Below are 12,944 nucleotides of genomic sequence, written 5' to 3'. Positions count from 1 at the left end.
TATATCACATGCAGCTCTGTATATGATTACATCAAACATAATTCTGTTCTATAGATAACACATATATCAACGTTCACTTATTCAGATTACATGATAATATTTAGTGTAGAATTTTGTTATATAGATTGCAATAAATATCTCATAGATATCCTATTCATAGTTCTGTACAACACGTTGGGACATGTCACAACCAAATGTCTAATATAATTCACACGGAACATTGCATGCTACTCTGTTCTATAGAGTACGCTGGGATTAGTCACACAAAATTACATTATATTATATATTAAGCAGGAATGTATCACTTCAAGGTCTATCATATAGATTACACTGCAATATTACACACATTTGTGTTATGTAGATTACATTGAGATACATTGCACATATTTCTGCAATACAGATTATACTATAATGTCTCAGTCACAGTTTATTGTGTCGATTATACTGGGGTATATCACACCCATTCTGCAAAATTGGTTAGAACACAATTTGTCTAAAATAGATCTGTAATAGCAATTATATCTGACACAGTTCCATTATACAGATTAGACTTAAAGTTCACTATGTTGATTATTCTGGGATTTATCATTTACAGATTTGTTATACAGGTTACACCAGGCTATATTATGCAGCAAATTATAATGGAATATATCACACTCTGCACTGTTATATATACTATACTAGGATGTCTCACTCAGTCTGATATACAAATATATATTTAAAACGTTTCACTGTGATATCTCACTCAGTCTGATACACACATATATGTATCACACCGTCTTCTGTTATGTAGATTACACTATTTAGATTACTCAGAATTATGCATAATGTATAAGCAACATTCTGGGGTCATCGCTGACAAGAAAATTAACTACATCAGTCATATAAATGGCTACAATAGCAGCTCAGAGGTTAGGAGTTCTGTGGCTAGTAACTCACCTCCTGACTCCCCACAGCCAGCCCACAAGGTACAAGTCAGGAATGTGATTAAATACTCTCCACTTACCTGGATCCATGCAGCTTTTAACAAAACTCAAGACGTTCTTCACTATCCAGGACAAAGCAGCCCACCAGATTAGAACCCCATTCACCACCTAAAACATTATCTCCCTTTACTACCAGCACACAGTGGTAGCAGTGTCTACCGTCTACAAGAGGCACTGCAACAACTCCCCAAGCCTCCTTTGACAGCACCTCCCAAACCTGTAATCTTCACTGACAGCACCTCCTAAACCTGTAATCTTCACCAACTAGAATAACAAGAGCAGCAGATGCAAAAGAATACCACCAAATGCAAGCTTCCCTCCAACTCACATGCCATCCTGACCTGGAACTAAGTTGCCTTCCTTAACTCTTGCTGGGTCAAAAATGTGGAACGGCCTCCCTAGCAGTATTGTGGCTATTGCTTCACCAAATGGACTGCAGCGATTCAAAGAGGGGGCTTACCACTACATTCTCACAGGCAATTAGGGATGAGTAATAAATGCCAGTCTCACTAGTGGCATTCACATCCCATGAACAGACTAAAAAGCTACACAGGAATATATCACCCACATTTTTGTTCTATAGATTATCACATTCTATTATGTAGATGTGTGGAGACAGTTCTGTAATATCAGTTACCATGGGCTATATAAAAGATATTGCACAGATTACAAAATGGTAAATCATAAACAATTTATATATATATAAAACATTGTACTATATCACTCCCAGTTGTGTTTAATAGATTACACTGTTCTAATCTGTTATATTGTGATATATCACACACAGTTCTATTGGAACATTGACAGTTTGTTATATAGATTATACCAAGATATCTCATTCTCAGTTTTGTTGCTTGGATTAAGCTGCCTTATCTCAGACACAGATCTCTTACAGACCTTATACTACGATATCTCACTTTCCATTTTGTAAGGTATATTACACTGCAATATCTCACGCACATGTATTTTAGAATCATAGAATCCCTACAGTGCAGAAGGAGGCCATTCGGCCCATCGAGTCTGCACCAATCACAATCCCACCCAGGCCCTATCCCCGTAGCCCCATGCATTTACCCTGCTAATCCCCCTGACACTAAGGGGCAATTTACCATGGCCAATCAACCTAACCCACACATCTTTGGACGTTATGATTTTATGCAGATTACACTGAAATACATCACACATATAGCTTTGAAACACAGATGACTTTACTGAGATAACACCTTGGCAGAGGCTACAAGAGCCAGTGAATGTGTGTAGTAAAGTCACTAACAGCCAGCATGTCAGGTACAGGTATGGGTCATTTAATTACCTCACCTTTAAAAGGTTATTGCAACTGGAGTAGGAGGAGATTTTCCCCAACCAGCTGAGCATAAAGGACAAAGCTCAAGAGAAATGAAGGAAGCTGACAGGAATAGTTTTCTAGGAATTGTTTTATCCAATGTGCTGTGTAGTTTTGTTGTGTTCTGTTCATTATAAGAAGTATTTGAACTTTGGATGGTATGAGGACTACTGGGGAATGAAGGCTCCAGAATTGTGGGACCATGTAACAACAGATTACACTGGAAGGTATCACCCACAGTTCTACCTTATAGATCACACTGAAATATATTACATAGGGTCCGTTTAGATAGATTACACATGGATGTGTCAAACACAGTTTTGTTGTGTGGATTACATTGGTGTAAGTCACACACTTAACTATAATGTAGATTATACTGGGACACACAGCTTTGTGCAATAGAACAGGATATCTACAGACAACTCTGTTACATGGATTTCACAACGATATAGAACTCACAGTTTTGATATACTATATGACTCAAATTTGCACTGGAATGTATCACTCACAGCTCTGTTATACCAATTTTTATAGAGTCATAGAGGTTTACAGCATGGAAACAGGCCCTTACATAAGAACATAAGAACATAAGAAATAGGAGCAGGAGTAGGCAATCGAGCCCCTCAAGCCTGCCCCGCCATTCAATAAGATCATGGCTGATCTGAAGTGGATCAGTTCCACTTACCCGCCTGATCCCTATAACCCCTAATTCCCTTACCGATCAGGAATCCATCTATCCGTGATTTAAACATATTCAACGAGGTAGCCTCCACCACTTCAGTGGGCAGAGAATTCCAGAGATTCACCACCCTCTGAGAGAAGAAGTTCCTCCTCAACTCTGTCCTAAACTGACCCCCCTTTATTTTGAGGCTGTGCCCTCTAGTTCTAGTTTCCTTTCTAAGTGGAAAGAATCTCTCCATCTCTACCCTATCCAGCCCCATCATTATCTTGTAGGTCTCTATAAGATCCCCCCTCAGCCTTCTAAATTCCAACGAGTACAAACCCAATCTGCTCAGTCTCTCCTCATAATCAACACCCCTCATCTCTGGTATCAACCTGGTGAACCTTCTCTGCACTCCCTCCAAGGCCAATATATCCTTCCGCAAATAAGGGGACCAATACTGCACACAGTATTCCAGCTGCGGCCTCACCAATGCCCTGTACAGATGCAACAAGACATCTCTGCTTTTATATTCTATCCTCCTTGTGATATAGGCCAACATCCCATTTGCCTTCTTGATCACCTGTTGCCCCTGCAGACTGGGTTTTTGCGTCTCATGCACAAGGACCCCCAGGTCCCTCTGCACAGCAGCATGTTGTAATTTCTTTCCATTTAGATAAGAATCCAATTTGCTATTATTTCTTTCAAAGAAATTGGGCCCTTCAGCCCAACTTGTCCATGCGCCCCTTTTTTTAAACCACTAAACTAGTCCCAATTGCCCGCATTTGACCCAAATCTCTCTATACCCATCTTACACATGTAGCTGTCTAAATGCTTGTTAAAAGACAAAATTGTACCTGCCTCTACTACTACCTCTGCAGCTTGTTCCAGACACTCACCATCCTCTGTGAGAAAAAATTGCCCCTCGGGACCTTTTTGTATCTCTCCCCTCTCACCTTAAATCTATGCCCTCTAGTTTTAGACTCCTCTACCTTTGGGAAAAAATGTTGACTATCTAGCTGATCTAAGCCCTTCATTATTTTATAGATCGCTATAAGATCATCCCTTAGCCTCCTACTCTCCAGGGAAAAAAGTCTAAGTCTATCCAGCCTCTCCCTATAGCTCAAACCATCAAGTCCCAGTGGCTTCCTAGTAAATCTTTTCTGCACTCTTTCTAGTTTAGTAAAATCCTTTCTATAATAGGGTGACCAGAACTGTACACAGGATTTCAAGTGTGGCCTTACCAACATCTTGTACAACTTCAACAAGACATCCCAACTCCTGTATTCAATGTTCTGACCAATGAAACCAAGCATGCCAAATGCCTTCTTCACCACTCTGTCCACTTGTGACTCCATTTTCAAGGAGTTATGAACCTGTACCCCTAGATCTCTTTGTTCTATAACCCTCCCTAACACCCTTTCATTAACTGACTGAGTCCTGCCCTGATTCGATCGACCAAAATGAGCAATCTCAGTTTGCCACCTCCCATTGTCAAATAACTTTAACATTTACTCATGCAAGGAGACTGAACAATGTCATGAGTTATTGGACATTGTTTTACCCTAGCTTTATGCTGGCCTTTAGTAAGGTGGGGGGATGGATCAAAACCTTGCACTCTGTGGAGGCAAAAGCAAGGGTTAAAACCCCGAGACAAAGTGTGGAGTTAAAATCCAGCCTGGCAAGTTTGGTATAATCCATTGGATCCAATCAGGGAATGTGGATGCACGTACTATAAGGATGGAATGCACTGAGAATGATAAGATGGCCAAGATGTTTCCAATGAAAGGCAGTTAGACTGAGCAAAGCAAATTGTCTCAGTGCCCTAAGATTAGATGAGGGATAGAAAGTCCAACAGGATTGGACAGGACGGTACGGTGGCATAGTGGTTAGCACCGCTGCCCCACAGCGCTAGGAACCCGGGTTTGATTCCAGCGTCGGGTCACTGTCAGTGTGGAGTTTGCACATTCTCCCCGTGTCTCCCCGGGTGCTACGGTTTCCTCCCACGCTCCAAAGATGTGCAGGTTAGGTTGATTGGCCATGCTAAATTGTGTCAGGGATAAGCAGGGTAAATGTGGGGTTATGGGGATAGGGCCTGGGTGGGATTGTTGTCGGTGTAGGCTCAGTGGGCCGAATGGCCTCCTGCAGAGATCCTATGGGTCTATGATTGGAGCGTAGAATTGCTTTCTGGTGACCCCTACTGGAAAGTGTAAACATTTGCTCGGGTATCATCTGAGGACACCATCCAGCTTGACTATGATCCTCTTATGAATGCATAAGTGCACTAGTGAGGAATGACTAATTGGTTGTGGAGCAGGAAGGAGCTGGAAAAGTGGGATGGAGAAACAGTATAGCAGAAACGCAAACAAGGATCAACACCTTTAGAAGAAGAGAAAGGCAAGGGATAGACAAAAAAAAAAGAGGGAGAGAAGAAAATCAAGACAAAAGGTAAACAACAGAATGCTGATGCTGCTTACCATGGATAAATACAGCTACGCCCTTGTCAAGACTGAAAAGCATCAGTGTTACACAAGATAGCATTTTTGCTATCACACTCCTGCATCAATATCTAGTCATGAGAGTTTAACTGGAGCTCCAGCCTCCTTGAGGTCATGCAAAGAAAATCAATAACCACTCTGTGCTGCTGACAATCAAGTCATTTCAAACTAAAACAGGCAATTACTGGATGTTTTAAACATCTAACACAAGAATTTGGGAACGTCCTTAATTTAGGACAAGCATTGGAAATAAAACTGAGTAGGGGGGAAAAGCCTTTTTCGAATATTCTTATTGTAAGTCTTTGATTGAAGAAAAAATCCTGAGCCTCCCATTCAAACCCAGTGATCAATCTAATTGATCGGATTTATACTTGTTGTGAATTATTCAAGCAACAAGGAGACTCAGAAGGTTACTGCTTAGCAAATTCCTCCCTGCCCATTTAATCTATAAAATTATCAGCCCATGGTGAAATCTGAAAGTTCATCCACCTCACTGATGAATGAGCTTCTCATTGCAAATTTACTCTCTTTCCTCTCTCTGCGGATTTGCGCTGAGGTGTTACTAGCATTTACCCTGCAACCTCTTCTCCGAGTGGCATTTTCCATGCATGAGCCCAAACAATGAATGTCAGCCAGATATTCAATACAGGGACACATCAGTGTATACCAGATGTTGAGATCTACAGTTCAGAAAAGGTTTGAGCCTAGATCTCAGCTAAGGCAGGTGCCCTCTGCTGGCAAACAGCAACACTGGTACCATTACTGGATGCAGTACCCCAGATCTATAAAAATAACTTAAAAGTAAGGTCCCCTTTCCTGCTCTTCTTTAAACGACCTCTGCTGAATTGTGATTGGAGCACATGTTGGCTCAAAGAAGGCTATAGGAAACCATAGGAAATCTTCCCCAACTATATCAAGGTTAACCTGACAGAGGAGTGGACAAACAAATGCATACTCCTATTAAAATTTCTCAAAGCCGCCCTTGCAACCCACCACCACCACCCCCTCCACCTCCCAAATTACTCAAATTCGTATGTTAACTGCAGTCAAGCTTACTCAGTTTTTTTTTTTAACTGGTCGGTGCAACATCGTGGGCCGAAGGGCCTGTTCTGCGCTGTAATGTTCTATGTTCTATGTTCTATGTTCTACTCCAGGTATTGGTGTTCTCTGAGTCTAAAGGCTGCAAATTTAAGACTTTCGCTAAGAGCTTGGTACAGAAATTCCACTGCATTTTGAGGTAGTGTTCATCATTGGAAGCTGTCTTTTGTTATGAGATATCAAACCATCTGCCTATTCAGATGGATGGTAAGGTCCTACGAAACTATTTGAAGTGGGACAAAGGAGTTCTGCCTAGTATCCAGGCTGACATCCATGCAAATAGAAATGCTCGAGAACTTCAAGTTTTTAGATCCCAACAACCTGTCCTGGTCCCTCCGTGCCGATGCTATAGGTAAGAAAGCCCACCAATGTCTCTACTTTTTCAGAAGACTAAGGAAATTTGCCATGTCTGCTACGACTCTCACCAACCTTTATAGATGCACTATAGAAAGCATTCTTTCTGGTTGCATCACAGCTTGATACGGCCAAGACCACAAAAAACTACAAAGGGTCATAAATGAAGCCAAGTCCATCACTCAAACTAACCTCCCACCCATTGACACTGTGTACACTTCCTGCTGCCTTGGGAAAGCAGCCACCATAATTAAGGACACCACGCACCCCAGGCATATTCTCTTCCATCTTCTTCCTTCGGGAAAAAGATACAAAAGTCTGAGGGCACATATCAACAGGGAACAGCTTCTTCCCTGCTGCCATCAGACTTTTGAATGGTCCTACCTCACATTAAGTTGATCTTTCTCTACACCCTAGCTACGACTGTAACACTACATTCTGTACTCTCTCCTTTCCTTCTCTATGTATGGTATACTTTGTCTGTATAGCGCGCAAGAAACAATACTTTTCACTGTATACTAATATACATGTGATGATAATCAAATCAAATCAATGTCACAGAAAGCAGATGAATTTGACATTTATCCCCCTTTCTGTTTGTGGAAATTTGCTCTGTGCCAATTGGCTGCCATGTTTGTTTACACAGCGACAGTGTTAGAAACTTCACTGTTTTTGAAACACACTAAATAATTTGGGGGGTGGGGGGAATTCATACATTTTGCTATAAAAACACAAGTTCTCTCATTGCTCTTTAAAAATTGTTTAATGATGTAAGCTATTCACAAACAAAGCATTGTCTTATTTCAGTTCGGCCCACCAACTGTCCTACCTTCCCCAAAGGCCCAAATGAGATCCATCCTCCCATTTCCCAAACCAATCACTCTTCACACATGTAAACTGGGAGGATAAATGCTGGGAATCAACTGTTTCCCTCTCAAGGGATAGTGAGACAATTTGAGAAAACAGGGCAGGTGAAAAATCACAGATTATTTTAATGTCACTTGATCATGCCTGCAAGTGACATTACATTCACGACTTGCCAACCATATTTATGTATTTTTATTTGAGCACCAGGAGAGGCCTCAGTTACACAGCTGGCACCTGAGAATCTCACACCTGCCGTTTATGCAGCTTCAGCCAGCTCTGAACTGCTTCTATCAGCTAGTTCTTACCATACTTGTTCCCATCTTCGCCTTTGGCACTGATCTTTCTCCCCAGGACCTGCAGGTGTTTGCCACTGGTGCGGCTGTACAACTGGTACAGGCGCACATACTTGCGGCTTGTATCGTCCCTCAGCCTGGTGTGGTTCTCCACATGAGGCCTGAAATCTGTGTTCTCCTCCATCGAGGCCTGCAAAAGAGAAAAAGAGAGTGACATTCAAAGCAAAAATAAATAAGATGTTGTCTATTCTACCCTCTATAAATTGTGGTCATTGAAGCCTTGGTCGGAATTTTACCACCGTGCCCGCAAAGAGAATCAGAGCGGCCGAGAGGTGGGCAATGGAACGGTCCGTTGACTTCAGGTGGGATATTCCGGTTTCGGAGTGAGCGAGGCCATAAAACCCCGCCCTGCGTGTACTCACACAAAGTATTACTCATCGACCATCCCTCTATGCATTGACCTACTTTGACTCCCAGCTAAGCACTACCTCAATTTTAAAATTCTCATCCTTGTTTTCAAATATTTTCATGACCTCATCCCTCTCTAACTCTGTAATGTCCTTCAGTCCCATAAGCTTCTAAGATACCTGTACTCATCAAATTCTGCCCAACGAGCATACAAATTAGGAGCAGAATTTGGTCTTTTAGTAAGACCATGGCTGCTCTGGTTGTGTATCAAATTCCCATCGTGTTTTGAATTGCCTCTTGAACATCTCTCATTTTAATTGCTCCGGCATTGCTGCCTGTGTCTTAATCTCCTTGCCTTAAACTCTGGAGTTCCTTCCTTAATCTTCTCTATCTCTCCTTCTTCCTTTAAGATTCTTTATAAAACCTACTTATTTGACTAAACCTTTGACCATATATTTTATTATTGCCTTATGTGGCTTGGTGTCAAATTTTGCTTTATCATGTTCCTGTGAACCAGCCTGGGACACTTTATTACATTTGAGGTGTATATATAAACATAAGTTGTTGTGTGTAACGTTCCACTGTTGCTGTGGCTCAGTTGGCAGCACTTTCTGCTCAGGTTTGGAAGGGCGTATGTTCAAGGCCCACTCCAGAAAAAACGATTCAGTGCAGTATTGTGGGGTGTTGCACAGCCAAAGATGAAATCTTTCGGATGAGATGTTAAACTGAGGCTCCATCTGCTTTCTCAGGTGCGTATTAAAAAAATTCCACAGAACTATTTGAAGAACAGGTAATTTCTCCTGATGTCCTGGCCATTTATTACCCCTCATCACTAAAACACATTCCCTGGTCACTACCACATCCTTATTTTATGACTTCACTTTACAGCACTTTTACACACTTTATAGCCAATGAAGTACTTTGGGATGTGGCATGACTTACACTGTAGGAAACACAGCAGCCAATGTGTGCTTGGCATGCTCCTATAAACAGCAATGTGCCAATGAGCAGATAAACTGTTCTTTTTAAGTGTTGATTGAGGGATAGCTGTTGGCTAGCACATCAGGGTGAAAGTGCCCTGCTCTTCTTTTCATGGTGTAACTAGGAACTTTTACTTTGCCTAACATGGCAGTCTAGATTAGGTTTAACATTCTATCTGAAAGGCAACACCTCCTACGTTGCAGATGTCAGCTCAGTGCTACACTGGATTATCTGCATGGAGTACTTACTACAAGTCTATGGATTATGACATGACCCATAACATGGACAGTACAGTGACACAGTGGTTAGCACTGCTGCCTCACAGCGTCAAGAACCCGGGTTCGATTCCCAGCTTGGGTCACTGTCTGTGTGGTGTTTGCACATTTTCCCCATGTCTGCGTGGGTTTCCTCCAGGTGCTCTGGTTTCCTCCCACAGTCCAAAGATTACAAGTTAAAAGTTTATTTATTCGTGTCACAAGTAGGCTTACAGATTGGCCATGCTAAATTGCCCCTTAGTATCAGGAGGTCTAGCTAGGGTAAATGCATGGGGTTATGTGGATTGGGCCTGGGTGGGATTGTGGCCAGTGCAGACTCGATGGGCTGAATGGCCTCCTTCTGCATTATAGGATTCTATGAGCCACAACCTTCCCACTCAGAGGGTAGAGTGCTACCAACTGAGGCACAAGCTAATGATGTTCCAATCTACGTTGAGGGCTAGCACTAGAAAAGCATCTTTTGATGTTTGACACTATGAGAATGGTAAGACTTGTAAATACTGTAAATATCCTGTTTGTAGTACTATTCAGTCATCTGTTTAACATTAAATAAAACTATCTGCTGGATTTTAGTTTGTTACGGCATACATTCTTCCAGCTTACAACATCTAATTTTGCCTGTAGTTTGTGGATTCAAACTCCATTCCTGGGACCGCAACATAAAACCTTTCCTAATGCTTCAGTGCAATATTAAGGGAATATTACGCACACTATTTTGGATGAGTGTTTAAACTTATCCAAGTTTAGGTACTTGGTACAGGTAGATGTAACAATCTATTTGACACTACTGGAAGAAGAGCAAAGAAGTTTTGACACGGCCAATATTCTTTTTAATTTCTACTCCATTCTTAAAGTCACAAAGCAAATGGACAGGACAAGCCTTTAATCTGTCTCCTTGCTTGCTCCAAAAACTAATTCAAATTGAATCCAATCCACGGTCCCCACAAGAGAGACAAACAAGATCCAAGCTGACAAGAAGAAGCATCATTGCACCTGATCCTGGGCTTGATCTAATGCTTGATCCTAGCCAAAAGGCTGAGAAGCGAACATGGCCAATATTTATCCCTCTAACAACATCACTAAAATCCAGATGATCTGTCACTGTCGCTTGTATAAACCTAAGTCTTTATTTTCAGGGAGCTTCATTGTTGCAACAATCTCTTTGGCATCCGGTGAGCAAATTGGGCCCATTGATCTCACAGGGGCAGGTGCAGAGTTGGCTCAGCTTGTGGCGGATTGTTGCCGTCTCAGGCTGCAACGATTCTCAGAGCATTCATTGACTTTAATTTTAAATGTTGCATCTTTTTTTCAATTGTTATCTTAACTTTGATCTCTCAGTAGCAGAATGGACCCATGGTTTGCCCTACCCCCTTCCCCTCCCCCACCCACTTAGTACCAAGGAATTAGGAGTGACTCTCCCAGGGTATGGCGGAGCAAGGCGTTCCTGATCTATCAACTGTTCCGAGCTGAGAATCAAGCGTGCACATCTGGAATTATCCCAGTTATATATATTCACTCAGACTGCTGCTTTTGTTTGGTTTGGGGGGTCGCATTAGTTTCACAACACCGATTCAATTATTGCACATCGTTTAAAAATGAGCAGACCAAGGTACCAAACCAGCAAGAGACATTCCCCTTTAAAGATACTGCATTAGTATAATGAAAACGAATAACATTTGCACCTTAAAATAATTGCAATTACGTTAAGTGTGCGGCCCAATTGCAGAATCGCACTGGACTTATTTTCTCATATTCTGGGAGAGAAATCGAATTTTAAACATGCTCCTGTCCTGTCAAATCTAAAATCTAAAACCAGCAGTCAGTAGCTTTAATAATATCTCATACTTACCTCAATTCCAAAGCACAGTAGCAACACGTGTAAACATCTGAATGGGAGAAAATAACAGAAAAAAATAAGTGTTTCACGCTGCCAGATACTCATTTGCTGCAAATTTAATTTAATTCCGCCTTAAAAGAAGATCCCCTTGTTCAATAAATTATAAGTATACTAATAAAATCATAAATTAAAACAGTAACTCGGTCAGAAAGTTGCAAGATGCTTACAGGCAAATGAACGTTGAACAGGCCGGATTCATAGCTGTGGATGTTCAAAGGGTATAAATAAAAAAAATCTGATAACGATTGCAAGAGGAGAGAAAAAAAAGGGGAACAGAAATAAATTAAAAGCGGTCAATCCGTCCGACTGCTGTTCGGTGCCACCTCATGGATTGGACTGTGGGGGAATCAGTCTCCCTTCTGGGACTTGGTGCTGATGCAAAAAGGCAGGAGATATGCGAGAGGGTGCCTCAAGCTCCTCGCAGCGGCATCAACCAACCTTGTCTGCAGCGCCAGGAGGTGGAAAGTAGTCGGTTCCTCAAGCTCATTTAATCAGCAGCCTCCCTCGATCAATTCCATCCAGGGACCCACCCTTCAACAAAACAGCCGCTGCCTTGCAGAATACATCTCTTGCACTTGAAATAATCCCTGGATAAAAAGGTGCAACCCAGGCGAATACTTGCTCTGACGGTCTTTTATTTCCTTCTCGAGAGGGCTAACGTTTATCCCTTGATCCGAGCTTCGACCCTTTCTCTCTGTCTCTCTCTCTCTCTCTCTCCGGTCTCTCTGCCTTCTGATTAATTCACCATGTGTCCTTGTGGGACCGAGAGAAGGCACACACATACACACACACACAGCAAGGTAGAGAAAGAGGTGTGACAGGCTTCCCACCACACCAATCCGGAGCATGCCAATTCCACATCAAAGGGAAGTGCCTGGAATTGCATGGAGTTGTACAGCCCGGTGTCACTGACACCCTTGCCTTATGCGCCCTGCCGGATCAGATCAACCCCATCTCTCTCTCAACATTACCCCCTACAGCATCGAGCAGGGATCCCGCAATCTCAGGGCAGCAGCGACTGAACAGCAGCAGAGACTCACAAGGACAACATGATAGATTTATATATATTTTTTAAAAGGCGAGGACGTTCTCGCTAAGGGAGTAACACACGGAAATGAAATACTCATTCCAAGAATTATAGAGATCCTGCTAGGTGCTCCTATGTTGCCCACAAGAGCTGACACTGGCCTCTCCTGAGTATGACATCAGTACTAACCCATCAGATCTCACTCCACCGTTTTTTCTTTTTTTGGGAAGTACAGATTTTTTTCTAATATGGACTAT

General features: G+C 42.1%; 1 protein-coding gene across 2 annotated transcripts in view; it reads right to left on the bottom strand.

Annotated features, from left to right (window-relative positions):
* The window catches only part of LOC144505254 (fibroblast growth factor 18-like), a 63,444-nt gene extending 50,838 nt beyond the window's left edge, over positions 1–12,606 (bottom strand). The window contains exons 1-3 of one of the 2 annotated variants that reach the window (XM_078231292.1): positions 11,828–12,606; positions 11,613–11,649; positions 8,112–8,289 (exon numbers count right to left, since the gene is read on the bottom strand). In XM_078231292.1, the coding sequence (XP_078087418.1) occupies positions 8,112–8,289; positions 11,613–11,649; positions 11,828–11,859 (247 nt within the window). In that variant the 5' untranslated portion in view covers positions 11,860–12,606. The remainder of the gene's footprint in view (positions 1–8,111; positions 8,290–11,612; positions 11,650–11,827) is intronic. The other variant, XM_078231293.1, reaches the window with a different exon arrangement.
* Between the last annotated feature and the right edge of the window lie 338 nt (positions 12,607–12,944).

This window comes from Mustelus asterias, chromosome 16, assembly GCF_964213995.1.
Source record: "Mustelus asterias chromosome 16, sMusAst1.hap1.1, whole genome shotgun sequence".
NCBI lineage: Eukaryota > Metazoa > Chordata > Chondrichthyes > Carcharhiniformes > Triakidae > Mustelus > Mustelus asterias.
Note: the sequence above shows the minus strand (reverse complement) of the source record. Positions and strands in the feature narration are given on the sequence as shown.